This window comes from Engystomops pustulosus, chromosome 2, assembly GCF_040894005.1.
Source record: "Engystomops pustulosus chromosome 2, aEngPut4.maternal, whole genome shotgun sequence".
NCBI lineage: Eukaryota > Metazoa > Chordata > Amphibia > Anura > Leptodactylidae > Engystomops > Engystomops pustulosus.
In genome coordinates, this window is record NC_092412.1 from 96,683,350 (window position 1) to 96,707,823 (window position 24,474).

Sequence of the window (24,474 nt, forward strand, 5' to 3'; positions counted from 1 at the left end):
TCCCCCAAAGCAGATGCCTTCTTTCTTCGGCATGCGCCCGCTGTACACACCAGCTCTGAAGCCAGCACACGTTATGTGATGACATCATAATGAAGTACAGTGTGGAGAGTAGTTCCGGGGGAGCGAGGAAAGGTTTGGATTCTGTCTCTAGGCTGCACACCCGACCAGCGCAGCATAGAGGCAGAAAACAAGAAGACTCGGAAAGTGATCATTTGCACCACTGTCTTAAAGCGACACTGGTACAATTGATCCAGGGGCCGAATTTTTTTTCCAGCCCCCGTGTGGGCCCCTCTAGCACCCTTGGGCCCTGGCAAGGAGCAACCCTAAAGCCAAGCCTAATGATGATCACATGACCTGGCCAGGCAGTTACAGGACATGTGATGCAGCCATCTTCTGTCCTTTACTTGCTACAAAGGAAGAAAGTCACAGGACAAATTAAAGAACCAGTAGCATTTTTGTTCATCATTACAGTATATGGCCATAGCATATCTACCGGTATGCTAAGGGAAGCAACATTTTAGATAACAACATCTTATATTTTAGTGACCCATTTGAATATTATTTATGCTTATTCTTTGTATACCAGTTTTAACTAATTAACCCCTAAAGATGTACCTCAATGTTGTGGGGAAGCAGAGCCTGTGTGATCCATGCAGGAGGCTGGCTATATGTGACAGCCAAGCCTCGGCACTTACAGCTGACACCTAAAACGGTCACCCACCTCTCCACCCGGCTTACTATGAGGGGGCGGTCCGAGATGCTGCTTCTTCCCCAGATGCCCTCCCACTCCATAGGCCGGCGGTGACTGCTGGGCTTCATGCGGCAGGCACCGCCTCCTAGTCCTGCCCCCTCATTAATACACCAGACCAGTTTGAGCGCGGTCCACCGTTCCTATTGTACTGCATGGCAATATCTGCTAGCTTTATCAGAGGGATCCGATAAGGCTAGCAATTTATCACTGCTATAAATGGGGTAGTTTAGTAAGCAGCTCCTAGTATCTTTTTTATTGGTGACAGGTCGTATTTAAATGCTCTAGTGTAGTGTAAAACTCCCACACTATAAAAAGTGGAAATCACCACACAAACAGCACATATTGGGTATCGCCATGTCTGTAACAATCCATACAATAAAATAATCATTACCGAAAAAAAAACCACATTAACATTTATGATTTTTGAGCATCCAAGCAGTGGGCGGCACAGTTGCTGAGTGAGTAGCACTTCTGCCTTGCAGCACTGGGGTCTTGGGTTCAAATCCTACCCAGGTCAACGTCTGCAAAGAGTTTGTATGTTCTCTCCGTGTTTGCGTAGGTTTCCTCCAGGTACTCCGGTTTCCTCCCACACTCCAAAACATACAGTTAGGTTGTTTAGATTGTGAGCCCCATGGGGACAGGGACCAATTTGACATGCTTTGTGTAGCGCTGCATAATCTGTGTGAGCTATATAAATAAAGAATAAAGAATTATTACAAAAAACAACATAAAAAGTGATCAAAAAGTCAAATTTACCTCTGCATGATATCATTAAAAAGTACAACTTGTCCAGTAAAAAATAAGCCTTAAAACAGCTCAATCAACAAAATCATAAAAATATTAAATAATAAAAAGAGATTTTTCCCTTCAAATGAGTTTATCTTCTGTACAACAAGTCAGACATAAAAAAAAAATTATAAATGGGATATATCACCATAACCATACTGACCCATAGCACATAAGAATCATGTTACCTATGCTATTTGGTGAATAAAACACACAAAAAGTTAAAATGAATTACAGAATAGTTTTTTTGCAACCCCTTTACCCTCAACGGGGTATTGCTCCCCCAAATATAGTGTTCAGCAATCCGTGGGTCCACTCTTTGGAGGTTTTTACTGCCCTACTATATTAAGGATTTTCTTGACATGCTTTTTAACCTGTCAAATCCAGCATGATAAACCACGGACACTTACTTATAGATCCAGGCACCGTGACTGTGGTAATCTTCTTATATTTGTTATCCATGGCCTCCTTCCTTCTTCTTGTTTGCTTAAAATTCCTCTGATGCAGTGAGATTACATCAGGCAGAGGGAGAGGGGGGGGGAGGGCAGGGGCGGAAGTGTAACAGTTTGTGAAGCTGCAGCACAGAGGGGCTCTGTTAATTTCAGAATGGTTTATGCTTGATTTTTTATGGTAGATTTCCTTTAAACAAATACTGTGATATGGTATGACTAAAAAAAATGAAAAACAATAAAAAACATAATTGCTGTTTTTTGTTCATTCAATCTCTCAATAAAATTGCATAAATAGTTATCAAACTCTAGTTTGATAGAGTCTAAGTCTAAGAAATGCAAATGATCTAATTCTCAAGCACCTAGCTCCAATATAAAAGTCAGACTGAAAGCAAACCTTTTTTTTAGCCATAAAAGGTCTCAAAAGGATCATGCATTGTGATATGATTGTGTGATGCCTCCTGTTGTTGTTGCAAGTTTTTGCCTCTTGTTGCAAACTCAGAACATACCTCCCAGGTTTTCTATTAGAGAAAGAGGGGCAGAAACTACATCTGGGGACATTAAAGCATTATATCAACAGCCATGCCCTTTGTCCTACTTTAAAGGGAACCTGTCACCAGGGACCTCATTTTCACCAAAGACAGGTTGCAGAAGTCCATCACACCTGCTATGCAAATATGTCTTTCTGCTTCCTCTTGCATTACAATATAATTATGACTTTTAACTTACCTGGCTTCCTGACAAAATCCTCTCTTTAGTCCCAGGGGTTGGCTTTGCATGCATTTGAAAAGACTCTCAGCCCCCACCTTTTTGCTCCTTTACAGCTCCTCCCTCCCCCACTGATTTCAGCTCAACAGGCTGTGAGCTCTGTTCCTGTGGAGGAGCACAAAGGTGGGGGCTGAGAGCTGAAGAGTGAACATCACAGACAAGTCATCTGTTGTGCCTAGACAGCCACAAGTCTTATTTTGTTTCCGATGTGGCTATGTGTGGCTCTGAAGCAGACAGGAACAATGACATCATCACATTGCACCTCCCAGCCTCAGCCACACAGAACAGCAGTTTAGGCCTAATGTTGGAGTATGAAGCAGATGACCTCCTTTTTTTAACCTTTATTTGTTGATCCTGGGAGATAGTTTCCAATGCCCAAGACAACAAGGCATACACCAAAATCTGGATTACTACCTACCAACCACCCAGGATTCATACAGAATTTTTAAACTGAGTTTGAGATCTGTAGGAACCTTATCCGCTATGTTGTTGTTGGAGATCCAGGTGAGAGAGCCAGTGACACAAGCTGCTATCAAGGCTCTGTTTAAAAAAAGAAAAAGAGAAAAAAAACCTGTCTATTTATCGGGGGTAGTAACCAATCAGCTTTGGTTAATGATCTCATTACCAGCTTTAAATAAGAAGAGAAAAAGTTCCTGAGGAACGCTCACCCACACGTTGTTTGCTGCTCTCCCACACATTGTTGATACTTGAAGTTAGTGCACTGATAAATCCGCGGGTCAAATATGGAGGAATCCAGCATCATTAAAACCTTTAAACTTTATTAATCCAAAATAAGTTTCTTTATAAAATGTTCACAGCTTAAGATGTAAACCGTATAAGGGCCACATGTTAAAAAGCAAAATGCGTTGTACTCATTAACGATCTGGTGCATTTTTGTGGAAACATATGCAATCGGACCAAGACCCGTGCCAATGTGTTTGCATTTCAAAACACAGTTCAAATGCCGCATGTAAATGTGGCCTCAAAGATAGATCTTAAGTAGAGATGAGCGAACATGCTCGTCCGAGCTTGATGCTCGTTCGAGTATTAAGGTACTCGAGACGGCTCGTTGCTCGGACGAGTATTTCCCCTGCTCGAGATCGAGCATTTAATTAAAAAAACACAGTGAAGAACAATGAAGAATAGAATAAAAACAGTGAACACAGTGAACACAGGATCATTTAAGTGAAAAACACAGTGAAGAACACAGTGAAGAATAGATTACAGATGTTCGGCACATCTGCTTACTTGTCGGAAGATACGCGCGGAACGGTGCGAACAAAATAGTATGTGAAGAACAATATATATGTGTGAAGAACACATTGAAGAACACGGTGAGCAGGACAGAGACAACGGGGAGCAGCACAGAGACACCGGGGAGCAGCACAGAGACACCGGGGAGCAGCACGGAGACATCGGGCAGCGGCAGCACAGAGACATGGGGCAGCGGCAGCACGGAGACATGGGGCACGGAGACATGGGGCACGGAGACATGGGCACGGAGAGCAGCGGGGCACGGAGACATGGGGCACGGAGACATGGGCACGGAGAGCAGCGGGGCACGGAGAGCAGCGGGGCACGGAGAGCAGCGGGGCACGGAGAGCAGCGGGGCACGGAGACATGGGGCACGGAGACATGGGGCACGGAGACATGGGCACGGAGAGCAGCGGGGCACGGAGACATGGGGCACGGAGACATGGGCACGGAGAGCAGCGGGGCACGGAGACATGGGGCACGGAGACATGGGCACGGAGAGCAGCGGGCACGGAGAGCAGCGGGGCACGGAGACATGGGGCACGGAGACATGGGGCACGGAGACATGGGCACGGAGAGCAGCGGGGCACGGAGACATGGGGCACGGAGACATGGGCACGGAGAGCAGCGGGGCACGGAGAGCAGCGGGGCACGGAGAGCAGCGGGGCACGGAGAGCAGCGGGGCACGGAGACATGGGGCACGGAGACATGGGGCACGGAGACATGGGCACGGAGAGCAGCGGGGCACGGAGAGCAGCGGGGCACGGAGAGCAGCGGGGCACGGAGAGCAGCGGGGCACGGAGAGCAGCGGGGCACGGGACAGCGTATCTCCCGACAAGTAAGCAGATGTGCAGAACATCTGTAATCTATTCTTCACTGTGTTTTTCACTTAAATGATCTTGTGTTCACTGTTTTTATTCTATTCCTCACTGTTCTTCACATCTGTTAACTTGTCGGGAGATAATATACGCGCGGAACAGTGAAGAATAGATTGCAGATGTTTGCATACATCTGCTAACTTATCAGAAGACATTCTTTTTCAATTAATTAACACATTTTATTCCCGAACCATGGTCCCTTTGAAAAATGCTCGAGTCTCCCATTGACTTCAATGGGGCTCGTTATTCGAGACGAGCACTCGAGCATCTGGAAAAGTTCGTCTCGAATAACGAGCACTCGAGCATTTTAGTGCTCGCTCATCTCTAATCTTAAGTAGACTGCCCACTATGTACACTATGATCAGAATATTGAATGAAATCCCAATATTGAAAGTTTCAGAAATATTGAAGGAAGGAACGCAGGGTATCAGAACACATAAGGGAAATCTATTATCTTGTCTCAGACTGCCTGCTGACTTTAGACATCAACGTCCTGAGTCTGCAGCAATGTCTTTAGACGTCACTACAGATTACTACTGCTCCTGCGTAAGCCACCTAAGCCGCCCTTGGATCAGTTTTAAATGGACTGGAAGTGCATGCGTTTTCAGTCCGTTTAAAAGCGCATGTTTTTTAAACGCATGCCTTTTTTTGTATGTTTACCATGCATTTGACTGGTTTGAACCTGTTTATCTTAAATTCAACCAGCCAAACACATGGTTAAAAAACACAGTCCATTTAAAAAACGGTTTAAAACCCCCCCTTGCGGCAGCACCCTTATAGATGCCCCAGTTACGGGGGAAAACGTGTAAAAGACAAAGACTAAAGTAAATCTAAAAGAAAAAAGGGAAAATGTCCCCCAGGGCGGTTTTATGAACTCATGGGGGATATATAAAATAAAAACACACATACACAAAAAATATTAACAATTCATATTTTCCCATATAAAAAAATTCCCCTGCTACACTACAAAAAACACTGCTTTAGTTACCACTATACATATTTTATATCAAAACGACCAAAACAAAATAAGGAATTCATTAATAATGTTCATTTTGAGTTAATTTGAAAAAAAAGTACTATAAATTAAAAAAAAAGATTTTTTAACCACATATAAAAATATAAATGAAAAACTGTTTAAACTTTTATTATGTTTTAACTAGCTCTATGTGTCCTGAAATTTTTTTCAAGGTAGCATGGTAAAAAAAGTTATGGCCCTTAAACCACCGTTTACGAAAATTAGCTAAAAATGCCCGGTCTCTGGAGTCTCTTCAGGCTGCGTCACTGAGGCTGGCGCCACACGTAGCACTTTGTCTGTGCTTGCAAACGCAGACAAAGTCGCAGACAAAGTCGACAAAGATCGTTCCCGATCGCAGGGGCTTCCATAGAAATGCTGATGCGATCGGGCCGAGGCCCGCCCCGGTGGGCGCGACTTTGTCTGCGTTTGCAAGCGCAGACAAAGCGCTATGTGTGGCACCAGCCATAGGCCGGGGATGGATTTAAATATTAGAAGTAAAAGGTAAAGGAAAGTCAGGAAACCACAACATATGCACGCACCACTCAATGGTCCAGATACATTAATGTGCTTGCGCCAGTTTGTGCCAATTGTGCACTAAAAAGAAGATCTTTGGAGCCACAGGGAGAAGACAAGCCGTGTGGAGTGCCAGAGGCAAGTAATATTTTTTTAACACTCGAGTATAAAAAGGGTGGCACTTTTTCGGCACAAAAATGGCAGCTTATAGTTGAATATTAAAAATTATGAAACTAAAACAGTCTCCTGTTTCCCTCGTGGTTATTTTATATAAAGCCTCTTTCACCCATATGGATTTATTAGATACAGCCCACTTCACCCCCGTGGATTCCTTATGTACAGCTTTATGTGGGCTCCCCCAGAAGCCCTGGGGAGATAGGACTTAAATTTCCTAAGCTATGCCAACAGATCCATTTTCTCATTATATGGGGTCCTTTAACCCCTTAACAACTTGGCCTTTTTTAGTTTTTTCACTTCCATTTTTCACTCACCAACTTCAAAAATCTATAACTTTTTTATTTTTCCACATAAAGAGCTGTGTTATGGCTTATTTTCTGCGTAACAAATTGCACTTCATAGTGACGGTATTTAATATTCCATGCCATGTACTGGGAAGCAGGAAAAAAATTCCAAATGCAGTGAAAATAGTGAAAAAACACATTTGCGACATCTTCTTGTGGGCTTGGACTTTACAGCTATCACTCTGCGTCCCAAATGATATGTCTACTTTATTCTTTGGGTCGGTACGATAACATGGTTTTATAATGTTTTCATACATTTAAAAAAAATTAAAACCTCCTGTACAAAATATTTTTTTTTATTTTGCCATCTTCTGGCGCCAATAACTTTTTCATACTTTGGTGTACGGAGCTGTGGGTAGTGTCATTTTTTGCGAATTTTGATGGCGTTTTCATTGCTATACTTTTTGAGACTGTGCGACCTTTTGATCACTTTTTATAAATTTTTTAATATTTTTCAAAATGGCAAAAAAATGCCATTTTCGACTTTGGCCGCTATTTTCCGTTACAGGGTTAAACGCAGTGAAAAACTATTATTATATTTTGATAGATCGGACATTTTCGAACACGGGAATACCTAATGTGTTTATGATTTTTACTGTTTATTTATATTTATATCAGTTCTAGGGAAAGGGGAGTGATTTGAATTTTTAGGGTTTTTTATAATAATTTTTTTTTTAACTTTTTTTTATTTTTACTTTTACTATTTTTCAGACTCCCTAGGGTACTCTAACCCTAGGTAGTCTGATTCATCCCATCATATACTGCCATACTACTGTATGGCAGTATATGTGGATTTTACTGCCATGCATTACAATGTGCAATTAGCACATTGTAATGCATGGGTTAAAACGAAGTAGCCTCGGGTATTCGGAACACCCGAGGCTACCATGGCGACGGATTGCCACTCCGTCGCCATGGTATCTTTTTGAAGCCACCGACAGCATTGCCAGCGTCGATCGAGGTGTTACAGGTGTTACCTGTAAGCCTTTGCTGCAATATGCAGCAAAGACTTACTGGCTATGGAGAGGGCTCGGCCCGCGAGCCCTCTCCATGCACCGGGACCCGGTGCGCGTCGGGAAGGGGTTAAAGGGGGTTTCCCATGAAAGAAAACTCTCAAATTTGAATCCTCTAGTGATGCTTACACAATAAAGATTATTTTCAACCCCTACTTTACAAGCTTACTCAGTTTTATTGCTGTATTAGCTCCTATCGTGAGTGTAAAATTCTAGAGTGTGGGGACTCTCTAAGCAGACACTTCATGATCCCTCTAGTGCTGGGAGATGCTGTGTGCTGACAATGTGGTTAGATTCTCAGGGTACAGGTTTATTTACACTTTCATTTAACTTCTGAACATTCTACTAGTAGCTGACACAGAAAAAGAGAGATGAGAAAGATGAGATATGATGAGATCCATGAGATTTATATAAAACATGACACTGTCAGCTCTGCTTTTATCAGTCCTGGTGTACACAATTTTGGTTGTCCCTAAAACTTGAATCTTCTGACCTTAGGGTTGGAAGGACATATTATTCTCCAGTCTGACGCTGCACCGAGCTGCTCTGTTTTTCCAGCCCCCACCCTTGCATTCCAAGACGAGCTCACACAGAGACTTCCTGCTGACAAGCAACATCCTGAGGAGAGTAAATCTACAAGCTACAGGTAGATAAGGTCTTTATACAGGGAGGGGGAGGGAGGAATAAAGCAGGGCTAGGAATGTCATGTGTAATATGCATCCCATGGATCTTGTCATCTCTCATCTCTTACCTGTCTCATCTCTCTTTCTATGTGTCAGATACTAGTGAATGCTCAGAAGCTAAATGAAAGCATATATAAACCTTGTACCCTGATAATCTAACCACACTGTCAGCACACAGCATCTCACACAGCACTAGAGGGATCATAATGTGTCTGCTTAGAGAGTTCCCTTCCCACACTCTGGTATTTTACACTGACGATCACTGAGTGATAGGAGCTAAAACAACAATAAAACTGAGTAAGATTGTAAAGTAAGGGGGTCAAACATTATCTTCATTGTGTAAACATCACTATTGGAATTTGAGAATTTTCTTTCATGGGTAAACCCCTTTCAGTTTTGTCTTATAGGATGCTGCCCTGCATATGCCTAATATGCCTAGAAGCCTAATAGGTAAAGTTGGGTGAGCAGTGCCCTGCCTGCAGAGTCTATTACTGTGAGAAAGCAGGCTACTTGCATATATTTTGTAACCAATATATACTTTAACATATCATTTGTGTAATTGCTTGACAATGAGCAAACTGCTTGTAACGCATCACCTTACTATTCCAAGTGAGACTTTTATCAGATCTAAGTCTTAAGGCCATGTGGCCATGTGAGCGTTTTATAAAGAAACATCTGGATAAAAAAAGCTTGAGGCCGCATTCACACGTTGGGGCACATTTACTTACCCGTTCCCTGCACGATCCCCAATCCAGACTGTCCGACGAGAATGCTGTCTGCCATGATTCATGAAGATCGTGCGCCCGATATCCTGCATGTGCCGCTTTCCTGATCAGGTCCGCCGGAGTTCACCTTCTTCTCCCGGTGCATGTAAGTGCTTGGCTTTGCGACACAAATGTGAATGTTAAATCCCGTGCGTAGTCCGAATCCGTCAGATCGTCCGACGGCCCACCCCCCAATCGGTGTCGCGTGAAAGCCGCGCGATTGCGACACAATACAATTGCATGTGACACAATCCCCGGCACAATCCCCGAAAAGTCGGTAAACCCGATGAAGATGCGGCCGTGGGACCCCGTGTTTTCAGTTAAGTTATTGACACATTGAAACATCATGTGTCATCATGTGTTTTGAACACATCATTGAGAAGTGCTACCCCTTCTCCATTTTTACTCCACTCCTGGTTTGGACATTGAAAATTGCATCTGAAAAACTGAACGTGTGAACAGACCCAAAAGGTTTTAAAATTATGTTGGATTGCTTTGTTTCTTTCTTAGAGCATCAGTTTCGTTCACACGTTGCTCTAACATTGTGTTTACATTGTAAATCTCCCTCCTCTGTTATATGATAGGGATTATTCTTGGCCTGGGATATCACACTGCCTATCACAAGGCTGTCTATAGGCTTCTGTCAGGGCTGTTCTAGCGGCCGCCACTAGGTGTCGCCGGCGGGTCACTGCGGATCCTGCCTGTAGCCTGCAGGGCGCTCGTGCCTGTCACCCACTCCCCCTCCGCCCTCGCGCCTGTGTATGGCCGGGCAGCCTGGGCACAGAGCCGGCTGCTGCAGCCCGGAGCGCATCTCATTACTGCGGGGGGAAGGATAGAGGAGAGGAGCGGTGCACCTGCTGCTGCGGAGGGCTCCCTGTCAGAGGTGAGTGCGGCCACCAACTACATACAGCAAACTTTATAGGCAGCGTTGCCACCTGCTGCCAGGCTCTACACACATGGTCGGGGTACCATGCACCCACAGTGCTTCATGTTGGCTGATGAGGTGCCCAGCTGTAACTGCAATAGATTAGCGGCTGGTACATGGGCACACAACTTTTTCCACTTCATGCCCTTATTGCTGAATTCTTATTATATATATGTACATATGTTATGTCCATGGCACTGTGCTAATGAGTAAGCCGAGGTTTCTGCCATCTTGTGCCATGATAAGGAATACTCTCATGGGTGGTAGTTGTGAGGCAGCAGTCACACTCATATTCACTACTTTAAAGGGGATCAAACATTTAGCACTTGACCAAACAATCTATAGGAGATGCCCATATACAATGTTTGGGTATCAGTCCCATAGACATTAAGGGCGCGTTCACACATTCAGCTTTTCAGGTGCAGTTTTTTGAAGCCTAAAGCAGGTGTGGATGATAATGGATGAGAACATATCATTGAGGAAAGCAGTTTCTCCTCTTTTTTTTTTTCTCTCCATTCCTGGTTTGGACATCAAAAACAGCATCTGAAAGACTGAGTGTGTGAACGCAGCCTCACTAGAGCAGCAGACGGCATGTATAAACTCCACATCGTTCTGATGGTAATTCATTCTCTTGCTCTATGTGACATTGGGCATGGGGAGACATTTGGACCCCTTTGGGTTGGTACAATTGCGGCGATGACTGTATACAGATGGCACAGGTGGGGAAATTGGATGTCGTAAAATTAAATATTGCACTAAAAATACATGCATTTGTCTCCTTCAGTTTTAGCTGTACATATTGTTGCCCTGAAAGTACAATCAAATTGTGCATGTGCTTTTTGTTTTACATTTTTATTGTTTTTCCCCAAAAGATTTGTGTCCTACAAACTGTAAGTAAAGGCAAAATAAACAAAGTAATAGAATAGAAAAGGGGGAGGGGAAGTAAATGCGAAGAAGAGAATATTAACATTGAGCCAACTGATTAGAACAAATTCAACCGGAAATTAAAAAATGCATCAAAAGGACAAATAGATTTTTGTAATATGCACCAAAAGGGTCTTCTAAATACTTCCAATTGGATACAACCAATATGCACACAACTGTTCAGGGAGTCATATTGTTGCATCTGTACAGTCCACCCTGCTCATTGCATCTCTCTATTCCCAATAGAAGATCAGATAGTGAGAGAAATATCACTATAAGGACACTTTTACAAAATAAGTCCCTTTCATTCTGTCACTTAGCTTTCACACTTGGCCAGTATTATGATCCCTTCATATTCAGCTCATCCGTACAAGATATAGCTGCCACGGGGGATGATGACAAAGTGAAAATGTTCAATATTCACACCTGTTAGAAGGTGTTATCTAGTACGTCTGCTGCATCTGTGAGTCAGGGTCATACTCTCTACATGAATCAGATAGCGCTGTTTACAGGTGCTTTAGGGAAAACTCTATACTGTGTATGTAGTATCATATATGTATGGAACATATGGCTGGAGATGAGACATCTGTCACAGTTTTTGGGTTGTGGTTGATGTATACACATCCAGTTGCCTTTTTAATTCTGAATAGTTTGTATTTGTATCATCTGTAGCTTTCATTTAGTTAAACACTGAACAAAAAACATTTTCTTGGTATTTTAAAATGCAATTTAGATTGAATGACTGTGAGGAAATTCAGATGCTCTTTACTGCCCGCTGAATCCTTCTGCAGACTGTGGGGCATCTTCTTCAATGTCATGGCAGCAGCGTCTGGATTGTTTTAAACAGAGTAGTGTGGTGAATAACATATCCTTACTACCTGCTGCCACTTTGTATGGTACCTGGTAAATTTTTGTAGCTTTTGAAAATGTTTCTACAGGCAGTTCATGATAGGTTCTGTAGGTTTGTTCTTAAGTAGAATTTGTATGTAAGTCGGAACTGTATATTTTATAATTGTAATCCCAGACAGAATTTTTTTGGTCTCTGTGACAATTGGATTTTAAAAATGTTGGGTTGTCATAAGAACCAGGATTAACTATAAAGCTTAATTACAGACACCTGTGATAACTGTTATAGCTGTTTATAGTAGCGTGGGGTGTAAGTACAGTAAATTACAAATATCCAAAGGTCTGTTTGTAACTAGGGGTCATCTGTAAGTCGGGTGTTCTTAAGTAGGGGACCACCTGTACTTTGTTATGCGGAAAAGTGGTTTTAGAAATGTTCTCCGTGTCGTACCACAGGAGGACAAGTTGGGCTTTCACATGTCACTAAGGATAGGTTTCTTTCTTGCCACTAGTGATGGTTGGTCTCCAGGATATTTCTCCTACCTCTATACAGGTTCTTTGGACCTCTAGAGTGACTATTGTGTTCTACAGATCTCTGTTTCTGCTCAATATTGTCTCCGAGCTCTACAGGCAGTTCTTTCTTCCTCAGGGTGCGTTCGTACATAACATTTTTTGGATTTGTTTTAAATGGATCCCAGAAATGCATGCGTTTTTACATGTTACCTTGCATTTATATCCATAGTCTAAGTGTAAATGGCTGTATTCAAATGTTAACACAGCTGCTTACACTACCGGCGAAAATGACTATTGCCGCCCCATTAAATTATATAGTAGTGTTGTAAATTGTTTGTGTGTGAGAGTTTGGCAATTGCTGCAGGACAATTGCTGGGGTCTTGTTGTTATCGCCATGGTCCCAGCAGGTACAATCCTTATGACACACATTGGTCCAGTGCTGATAATGAATATACTATGTGTAGCTTCATCATCTGAGGCTGAAGGGTTACAGTGCTGTACAGAAATTTGGCTGTATATTTTTGGTTCTACCATTATTCCCATTAGTATGCAAGTGTGTTTACATCATTATTATCTGCTATACACACCCTACTGGATATACTGAGTGATAAATGTTATAAACTTCATATTTGTTTCTAGAGAACCTTTGATAAACTTCTACTATGATATGCATACATCTGGCAAGTATTAGCATATCTTCATTTGTCTCTCAGGAGCTGACTGGGTTTTCATGCCTGAGTGTTGGGGCTTCTTTCTGTGCCGGGAGCTTGGAAGTAGTGTATGTTTATCGACATCGAGATCCTCCGATGAGGATGACTCAGAAGCGAATGATCACCAGGTGGATGTATCTGATGTCATTCAACTTGTCCCCGATGACCAACCTGAACTGCATAAACAAACAAGTAAGAAAACTATTAATACTATTTCATTACCCAACAAAATAATTATGTCTGGAAAGTGCTTTCTAGTTAGTCAGAGCAGTCACTACAGGTAAAACCTTGCACTTATAGCTGCATTCTGGATCTTAGTGTTTTGTGCAACCATGTGAGTTAATAGGTTGAATTTCAGACTAAATCATACACTAAATTAAAAAAAATATGGTACTATGGTAGTGGACTATTTATTCCAATGTTGATCTTGTGAACAGAGCGCTGTCATACAGTAAATGCCGCCTGCCCCGACAGTTCTACCCTTTTTCGGTCCGGCAGCAGCAGGTCCCGTGCGCCGGCCAGCGCAGTCTATGACATCAGCCGGCGCCGTCATTATATTGTGTGTGTCGACAGGCACACACTCTGTTGGCATTTTTTGTGCTGAAAAACTAGGCTTATACTCAAGTATATACAGTATCTATCTACATCGTGTATGATGTTTCCAAGATCAGTGTTATTTCCTGTAGGCACTTCTAATGCTATACTCAGGGGATGTGTGTTTTTCTTTTCCTTACATGTGTATTTTTAGAAGTAGTGAGCTGCTATCATTAGATGTCCTAACATATTGTTTAACAGTAAGTGACTTAAGTTGTTAAATAAGAAGGTGATAACTTTGGACAACCTTGCTGATGCAATTAGCATTTACTGAACATTGTGGATCTCATTGCTCTCACTTGAGGTCATATTAGGTGAGAAGTTAAGACTCTAAATTGGACACTGTTGCGGTTCATGGCTATTTTGGGGCATGATCTCTAATTCATGACGACAACAATGAATGATGTGGCAACACTGGAGTGCGTCCATATTTCAGTTTTCTATGCAACATATGTAGTATCATTCATAGGGTACTTTATGAATGTGCTAATCTGTAAATAATACAGTATAACATGCAATGGCATATTCATGTTAGGAGTTGTGAGAAAAAACCTATAGCAATGGGTATTCTTTATTTACAGCATATTGTGTTTGGCTTTCCCACCCTGCTAGATCCCTGAACAGAATGATATGCCCTGGGATAGGAATATGATAGTAGCAAGTGACGCCTTACATTCTTTCTGTAATATTACATATTCATAATGGTCCAACCATTGTTACATAATAATCTCAGTGTAAAATAATCTGCATACATAAGGACAGGACATGATTACAATAGCAATGACATTATTTCTCAGTTTCTGCAGAAAGCTTCTTCTTTATATTGTTGTTATTGGAAATGTAACTTTACCATCTGATAATAACCTTTCAGAGAGGCGTCTGCCCCTGTCAACAGCTCATTGAAAGAATTGATGTAAATTCTGTCTATATTTTGCTGATGATGGGGAATTTGTTAAGAGGAAATACTTTTCAAAACTTCAAGGTATAGCCGCGTAAGCATTTTTTAAATAGAAAAGTGTAACTTCATTTTAAAGGAAATCTCCACCCATGGAAAATTAAGGTATCTGTAAAAACGTCAACTTTAAAGGTTGTTGTCAGAAGAGAAATTTCAGAAAATAGGCATTAAGTGAAGAGGATTTAATAGGACCGAATATATTGCTGCCTTAAAGGGAACCTGTCACCAGGGACCTCATTTTTACTAAAGACGGGTGGCAAAAGCCCATTACAGCTGCAATGCAAATATGCCTTTCTGCTTTCTCTAAACATTTGCATTAAAATACAATTGTGTGTTATAACTTACCTTGCACCCTGACAGAATCCTGTGTAGTCCCAGGGGCTTTGGTTTGCATGCATTTCAAAAAACAACATGTGATGTGTCTGTGATGCAAAGTCCTCAGCTCTAAGCCCCCACCTTTGTGCTCCTTTACTGCTCCTCCCTCTCCCACTTGTCATCTGAAGGAGCAGGAGGGATTTGCTGTACAGGAGCACAAAGGTGGGGGCCAAGAGCTGAGCAGTCTGCAGCACAGACTGGTCACAGGTTGTTTTTTGAAATGCATTCAAACTAAATCCCAACCTCTGGGACTACACAGCGGATTATTTCAGGGTGTAAGGTAAGTTATAATACACAATTATATTGTAAAGAAAATGCTTAGAGAAGTCAGAAAGACATGTTTGCACTGCAGGTGTCATGGGCTTCTGCAACCTGTCTTTAGTGATAATAAGGTCCCTGGTGACGGCTTCCTTACTTTACTACCATACTTTAGTAAAATGTTTTGGGTGGAGTTTTATATGTTCCTGTCTCTATTTATAGATGGATTATATAAATGGATAATGCATAATGGATGTACCCCTTTAAACAGTCTATAGTCTATAGCAGTGATGGCGAACCTTTTGGGGACTGAGTGCCGAAACTACAAGCAAAAGCCATATAATTTTCAAAGTGCCAAATGCCAATTTAAAGTAACTCACAGGTTTTAAACGTATTGGCGTCCAGAGGACACCAATACAGTAGAAAGAAGAAAAAATTCGGATTATTATTGTAGTTGTCCTCAAAGGTCCCTTAACAGGATCAATCACAGGTCCAGAGAAGGGTCTACAATGATAATACAGCTTTGTCAGCACCTCCTTGCTCCTCCTGCATTTCTAGTCATTTTAAAATAGCGCTTAACGTAGCACGTGCTGGGACTGCAGGAGAAGCTATTGAGTCCTAAATGATGACCTGGGTGATCGCCTGGGTGCCCACAGAGAGGGCTCCGAGTGCCACCTCTGGCACCTGTGCCATAGGTTTGCCACCACTGGTCTATAGTAAGTATATTTTGGCTCTGTGGTTAGCACTGCTTTCATGCAATGCTGGGTGTCTGGATTTAACAGCATCCATTCCTTCAATTTTGCTATGGTTTCATTTAAAATTGTCAATTCACTTATTATTAAAAAAAAAAAAAAAAAAAGGAAATCATCAGACCTCTTAACGAGCCATAGCCACAGAGGATTACTCAAAGCTGCCTTGATAAGCTGCTCAGCATTCATAATGTTTAAGGATATTGTCTTAAAGGAAATCTACCATGGGGAATATAGTTTTTGAGATTATACCCCATATTAGATTCCCCATTAGGGCAGCAGCTGCATCCCATTATTTATTAATTTTGGGATACAGCCTCTGCAGAAATTAAGTTTAATGCTGGAATATGCAATTTAATTTCTAAGGCTACTCTGGGCGTAGAGTAGCCTGAGACAGCTATGGGGGCAATGGCTACTCCACGCCTCCAGTAGCCACTGCAGACCCTCCTCTATCTGCTCCGCACATCTATAGCATCATTTGAGCTCCACGCCAGCATAGAAGCATAGTAGCTTGCTTCCTTCAGCAAGCTACTGCGCTTGTGAAGAGCTCAAATGATGCCCGAGGGGATAGAGGTGGGTCTGCAGTGGCTACTGGGGGTGTGGAGTAGCCATCGCCCCCGTAGCTGTCTCAGGGTACTCTACACCCATAGTAGGCCTAGAAATTAATTTGTATATTCCAGCATTGGGGGTCATTTACTAAGGACCCGAATCGCGTTTTTTCGGCGGGTTACCCGAATTTTTCCGTTTTGCGCCGATTCTCCCTGAATTGCCCTGGGTTTTTGGCGCACGTGATCGGATTGTGGCGCATCGGCGCCGGCATGCACGCGATGGAGAATGGGGGGCGTGGCCGTAAGAAAACCCGATGGATTAGGAAAACTTACCTGCACCCAGCGGACCTGCACCTGGTGGACATCAGGCGCACTAATGTAGTGAATCGCCAGAAGACCCGAATCCTCCACATAGAACGTGCCGCTGGATTGCGAATGGACCGGGTAAGTAAATCTGCCCCATTTATTTCTGCAGCAGCTGCATCCCTGAATTATTAAAAAAAAACGTGATGCAGCTGCTGCCCAAACGGGGAAACTACCATGGGGAATATCTCAAAGTAGATTCCCCATGGTAGATTTCCTTTAAATACGTGATACACCAGTATGCTTTCATAATATTCATTAAGATTGGGTCAGTAGACTAAATCAGCAGACACAAGGGTTTTCTGTGCCTGCAGACGTTCTGCAGAACACATGCATGGTTAAATCTGCAAGATGGCATGAAGATAAGCTAATATATTAACGTGGATCAGGAAGGTCATTCATATAATTCCTGCCTGTTCTATGTCCCCTTTCATCTTTAGAAAAGTATTATTTGCCTCTTAGTTTAATTTGGTTCTATTATATCATTATATTTTTCCTCTCTGTCTTCATTCTACCATGGAGATTATGTCAGAAGATAATTTGTAAATAAAAAAGAACCTTTTTATTGAAGATTTTATAAATAAAAACATTGTTTGAGTAAAGTATAGATAAGGAGTACAATAATATCGAGTTGGGTATCAAAGATCCATAAGGAAAAAAAGCAAACAAGGTAACCAAGGAAATTTAAACCACAGAGCACCCCCCTGGGCCGATCCTGAGGGGAAAAATGAAATGGCTCCCTACCCCAGAAAGAAATATAAGAGGTCAATTGCTATGGGATCATCTACAACGTCTACCAGCGGTAAATAAAGCGCAATTAGAAAAACATGTCCTTTCAGTGAAAGGCAGCAGGTAGGGAGTTGTGTAGCTGCTGCTACAGACAGAAGTGTATGTAGTGACTGTAATTTCACTGCTCAGCCCCCAAATTATAGTAAATCACCTTACACACACAGACCTGAGCACGGAGTCCCCCCACCCATGGATCTACTGCTACTTATGGCTATAGTATCTCCAGTTACTTATTAAGTTCCTACTTATTAAGTTCCATATATATATATATTCCACTACAGTGGAATATGTCACCTGGGGACCCCTCCTCTCCCCTGAATGCAGGGGTGAAGAGTGAATAATGGCAGATGCCGGTGAATGGTTGCTGCTGATGTATGGTGTGTGATGTCACTGTCCTTATATGTAGTGGGAGCTATGCTGGACACCACATTAATATGTTTCCGGTGCTCTGGATAGGGCCCATACCAGAGCGGGTGCCTCCTGCCAATACCTACAGCGCGCATGCCTACATAGCAACATTTCATTTGTTTTCCTATTAACTAACTGCGTCTGATGAAGGTCAGGTTTTCACTGAAACGTCACATACAGAGTGACTGGATTAAATGAATACTGTCCTTATATGGACAGTGACATCATTGGCATCCTCCCTCCTGCTGAGCGACTTATCCGCACAGTGGTGGGGGCTCCAGGATGCATCCGTTCCCCATAAGCTTCTATTTCCTCCTCTCAGCGTACTTACTGCTCAGCAGGAGGAAGTAGGATGGAAAGACTAAGCTTGCTGTGTCTGTTTATCCTGCCTTTTTCACTGGTTCTGACATATACTGGTCATGGGGAAGGCAAATTAGTCAGTGGGTATATGTCCATGGGTACGCCCAGCATATAATGTGTTGGTGGCAGCTAGAAACAGTCTTAGTCTGAAAGAGGAGTTGTGTTTAGAGTAGTTGGGTTTCTTTGTGCAAGAGAATCTGATATATCCACTGCTAAAGCTATAGTCTGCAATGTGATCTTCATACACAGCTTCCACTCCAAACTGTCACTTCAGTCAACAATCTGAGAGTGCACTTGCTTGGGTTCTTTTACTTTCAGTAATGGAGAGTGAGGATGAACATTTGCTCCTCTGTGCCTTATTTCGCCACATAGTAACACTGCAACCGAAAACTTATCCGAAAAGCATATAACATACACACATTAAAGAAATCTAATCAGATTTTCTGATTATTAACTATTACCACTGCTGAGTAGAACACTCTCTTTTTATTAGGGGCTGTGATCCTATACTTTACTTAGAAAAGTAACTTTATTTTTATTATAATGAAGTGCAAGTGCTTCAGGGGCCTCGCTTGTCTACTGGGTCCCCAGAGCACTACTACCCCGCTGCTGCAATATTTCCGCCACAGATCGGAGGGGGAGTTCCGACTGGAGGCTGGGTATGGGGTCGGGGTTGGCGTGTCATTTCCATTTTTGCCTCAAAAATGCTGAAAAAAAGTTTATAATCAAGCCTGCCCCTGCATATACAGATAATACACTGTGACCCCTCAGTATAGTATAATATATTCAACTATATAGTTTCCTCCTCTTTATTTCATATTTAACTTCCCCAGTAAATAGGTAGCACAGAACATGCCCCCCCAGTATATAGGTAGCGCTGGCCAGCACATGTCCATATTGGAAACCCGGGCCAGCATATACATTTCTCTTATGTAGGTAGAACATGCCCCCGGTATATAGGTAGTGCAGACAAGTACATGCCTTTCCCTTATATAGTAGCACAGGCTAGCACATTCCCCCCAGTATATAGGTAGCACAGCAAATGCCCTCCAGTATATAGGCAGTCCAAGTCAGCATAAGCCTTCCCCTTATGTAGGTAGCACATAACCCCAGTATATAGGTAGTGCAGATCAGCACACCCCCGTATATGGGTAGCCCACAACAGAACATGCCCTTCAGTATATAAGTAGAACAAGCCAGCACATGCTCCCCAGTATATTGGTAGCCCAGGCCAGCTCGTGCCTCCCAGTACAATGGTAGACCAGGCCAGCCCATGCCCCAAAGAATATTGGTAGCCCAGGCCAGCACATGCCCCTCAGTATATAATTAGCCTAAGCAAGCACATACCCTACAGTATATAGGTAGCACGGAATAACACGTGCCCTCCCAATACACAGGTAACGCAGGCCAGCACATGCCCCCCCCAGTATATATGTAGCGCAGGCCAGCACATGCCCCCAGGTATATAGGCAGCGCAGGCCAGCACATGCCCCCAGGTATATAGGCAGCGCAGGCCAGCACATGCCCCCAAGTATATAGGCAGCGCAGGCCAGCACATGCCCCCAAGTATATAGGCAGCGCAGGCCAGCACATGCCCCCAAGTATATAGGCAGCGCAGGCCAGCACATGCCCCCAAGTATATAGGCAGCGCAGGCCAGCACATGCCCCCAAGTATATAGGCAGCGCAGGCCAGCACATGCCCCCAAGTATATAGGCAGCGCAGGCCAGCACATGCCCTCCAGTATATAGGTAGCGCAGGCCAGCACATGCCCTCCAGTATATAGGTAGCGCAGGCCAGCACATGCCCTCCAGTATATAGGTAGCGCAGGCCAGCACATGCCCTCCAGTATATAGGTAGCGCAGGCCAGCACATGCCCTCCAGTATATAGGTAGCGCAGGCCAGCACATGCCCTCCAGTATATAGGTAGCGCAGGCCAGCACATGCCCTCCAGTATATAGGTAGCGCAGGCCAGCACATGCCCTCCAGTATATAGGTAGCGCAGGCCAGCACATGCCCTCCAGTATATAGGTAGCGCAGGCCAGCACATGCCCTCCAGTATATAGGTAGCGCAGGCCAGCACATGCCCTCCAGTAAATGGGTAGCGCAGGCCAGCACATGCCCTCCAGTATATAGGTAGCGCAGGCCAGCACATTCCCTCCAGTATATAGGTAGCGCCGCCCAGCACATGAACCCCAGTGTATAGGTAGAGCAGGCCAGCACAGGCCCCCCCCCCCCAGTATATGGGTAGTGCGGGCCAGCAAATGCCCCTCCCAGTATATAGGTAGCGCGGGCCAGCACTTGACCGCTAGTGTATAGGTGGTGCGGGCCAGCCCATACACCCCATTATATAGTTAGCACATCACATTTCCTCCAGTATATAGGCAGCCCAGGCCAGCACATGCCTTCCGCTTATATAAGTTGAACATGCTCCATGGTCTCTGTGATAATTAGATTTTAAATATGTTGGGTTGTCATAAGAACAAGTATTAACAATAAAGATTAATTAAAGATGCCTTTAATAACTGTTATAGCTGTTTATTGTAGCCTAGGGCTAAAGTACAGTAAATTACTAATATCCAGAGGTCCGTTTGTAACTAGTAGTCATCTGTAAGTCGGGTGTTCTTAAGTAGGGGACTGCCTGTATATAGGTAGTGCAGACCAGCACATGCCCCTCAGTATGTAGGTAGTGAAGACAAGCACCCCCCCCCCAATATATGGGTAGCTCACGACAGCACATGCCTTTCAGTATATAAGCACATGTTCACCGGGATATTGGTAGCCCAGGCAAGCCCATGTCCCACAAGGATATTGGTAGCCCAGGCAAGCCCATGTCCCACAAGAATATTGGTAGCCCAGGCCAGCACGTTCCTCATAGTATATTTTTACTGTAGGTCAGCAGCTGCCCTCCATTATATAGATGGCCTAGGCCAGTCCTTCTCCCCACTATATAGGTAGCCCATGCCAGCACATGCCCCCCCCCTTAAATAGGTAGCACAGGCAAGCAGATACCCTCCAGTACATAGGTAGCATAGAATAGCACATGCCCCCCGCCCCCGAGTATATAGGTAGCGCAGGCAAGCAAATGCCCTCCAGTACATAGGTAGCACAGGCCAGCTTATCCCCCCCATATATAGGTTGCAAAGGAAAACACATTCCCCCAGTATATAAACTTCAAAGAAATAGTACACTAGCATCACTCCTGCAAGAAATGGGCGTTATTCACCCAAAATGAAGGAGCCACTTGTCAACCCCTCAATGTGCTATTTTCAAATGCTTTTATCAGAATCATAATATTTTACAGAGTTATAAGTTGTATCTCTATCACACGTGTTAATTTGTACAGTTGAGTTTTACTAAGACAATAATGAAAAAGCCATAGGTATAGTCATGGTGACACAGCATCAGATGTCTACTGAGGTATATGCGTATAGATTGAGGCTAGAGTAGAGCTTTGTGTAGAATGCTGTATAGGAACACTTATATTATGCCTTTGTACTAGTATACTAGCAGGTATTGGTCATAAATCTGCTTCTGTGGTAAAGTGATGGATAATTGCCTGTCATTTAATGACGCAGCCTTGGTGGTATCTGCTGTCCCTGCCAAGATGATAAGTGAGCAGTCTCTAAGGACAAGTAGTATTTCTAAGGAACACTTCTCCCTTTGGATTTCTTGGTTGCCATGTAAGTCATTTAAAATGTCTCTGAGGTGCAAAACGCAGTATGACTCCATGGACATAAAAGATTATTTTATTTCAAAGCTAGATTTACTACTTTATCTTTACATCAGTAAAACACAGACTCATACTTTTGTTTGTATTTATCCCCTTTTATCCATGGCCATTCTGAGACCATCCATCCACAGCATGCTTGTTTGGTGATTATCCTTCAATCTGTATTTACCTTAATAAGTATACAATCAGGGAGACTGATCTGTAAAATCCTTTTTTTATAACTGTGTGACTGGAACCTGTCTATGTATAATCAGTAGCTGTACCATCCATGGAGACTGTCTGTTACTCCATGATACATGAAGCTGTGATGTTTGTGATGGATGATACATAGTCACTGGAGGCTGGTTCACACTGCTGCTAAGCAAAACCTAATGTGATATATAGATATGATAAGACATATACACATATACATATTTATGATGAGAACAGATTAAAAAACCCAGAGACAGACACCTTGGGGTACATTTATCAGGGGTTTTATTGGCATACAAGCCCTGAAATAATTGTCGGCCAAGCCACCACACCTCCGAATACATTAGAAGGCCGGAGCATCCTGATGTATATGGGGGAGCTGGAGGGTTGGGCTTCGTCATAAATCTCCCCCACCGAGTACCATAACAACAGAAAATTTAGTTTGGGCTGGAGTGTTCTTTGGAAGGGATATTCTGGTCATTGAAAAATGCATTTCCACAGAGAAAAGAATGAATCATAAAGTAAAGATACATTTCTTAGCTTTACCTCCGCTCCAGCTCTAGTTCTGCACTGTTACCCTGTTCCTTATAGTGGTGGAGGTTTAATTGTAGTGTTTCAAGTCTGTTCAGTGTATTTCAGCATACATTGCTAGTTAAGAAGATACGTATGAAAGTATTATATTATGTGGCGTAGGCTAGTGTTTTTACATATCACTTTCAAAATGATGTAAAAGGTGCACGTTTATGCAACAAATCTCTAGTTTACTACAACTATATGCAGGCTGACCTGTGGGTAAGAATATAGAGTGTGTTGGGTGATTTCAGATTACAGCTGCTTTCCTATTGATCTTCAGAATTCCAATGTTGGATTGACATATTTGTAAGGTTAAGCAAATATTTGGTGTTTAGTAACCCTGCTACTCCTGCTCTGTAGGCCTAGTTATCAAACAGAAAGAAAACTAAACTCATACATGGAACACATTATGCATTAATGGAACGTGGAACATTATTACGCATTTTTAATGTCCCCATTTTTTATTCCATAAAACCTATTGATTAATTGATTGATCTTTTCTAAGGGGAGATGGAGAGAATTCACCATTGCTTTTATTTTTGAACCTTTAACTGTGTGGCTTTTAGCTTTGCTCCATATGTTAATATAATTATGCAAAAAACAAAATTGCATAGAATTTTATTTATGCAAATTTTGTTCAAAAAATACAACGTAAAAACCTCTACCTCATGCAAACCATCCTTTTTTTAAACATTTTTTATCAGAATACAAAACATCAAACTTTAGAGAATAAAATAACAATGGCAAAATGAAAACTATCTGGCTGTGATATTGCGTTTCATGGAAGACTTTTGCGCAACTAATTCCATGTAAAGTGTAACTGTGAAATCTTCCCTTACTTTTTCCTTGATGCTTTACTTTATTAAAGTGAAATGCCAGTGGAGCGAATAATGAAGTTTAATAAGAACTTTTAGGTGCTCAGTAATCCACCCTAAAAAGAATTCTCATTAAGATGGCAGGTTAATAATAGCAATTAACTCTTTTGAATAGCTTGTCATTACGTGCAGTATAGGGAATGAGAAAACTATGCAGCAGTTTAGAAATACAAAAATAAACAAAATAACAAATTCTTTATTGGTGTCAAGTTTCTGCTCCCAAAGATTAATTAAAAAAATATATTTAATCTTTTGATGGAGTTGTTTTAAACTATTAATGAGTGGTGGTACAATTTACACTAGGGGTGTTAAGGAACACATCTCTGTCTGTAGTGTACTGGTCCTTCCGGAAATCTACCATCAAAACCAATCATGATAAACATAATGTATATCC

The 24,474-nt window shown here is 42.6% G+C and overlaps 1 protein-coding gene across 4 annotated transcripts in view; it reads left to right on the plus strand.

The window, feature by feature from the left end:
• The first annotated feature begins 10,078 nt into the window (after nucleotides 1-10,078).
• The window catches only part of MCF2L (MCF.2 cell line derived transforming sequence like), a 166,007-nt gene continuing 151,611 nt past the window's right edge, over nucleotides 10,079-24,474 (plus strand). For 2 of the 4 annotated variants that reach the window (XM_072135599.1, XM_072135593.1), the window contains exons 1-2: nucleotides 10,079-10,278; nucleotides 13,314-13,502. In XM_072135599.1, the coding sequence (XP_071991700.1) occupies nucleotides 13,331-13,502 (172 nt within the window). In that variant the 5' untranslated portion in view covers nucleotides 10,079-10,278; nucleotides 13,314-13,330. The remainder of the gene's footprint in view (nucleotides 10,279-13,313; nucleotides 13,503-24,474) is intronic. The other 2 variants (XM_072135596.1, XM_072135603.1) reach the window with 2 other exon arrangements.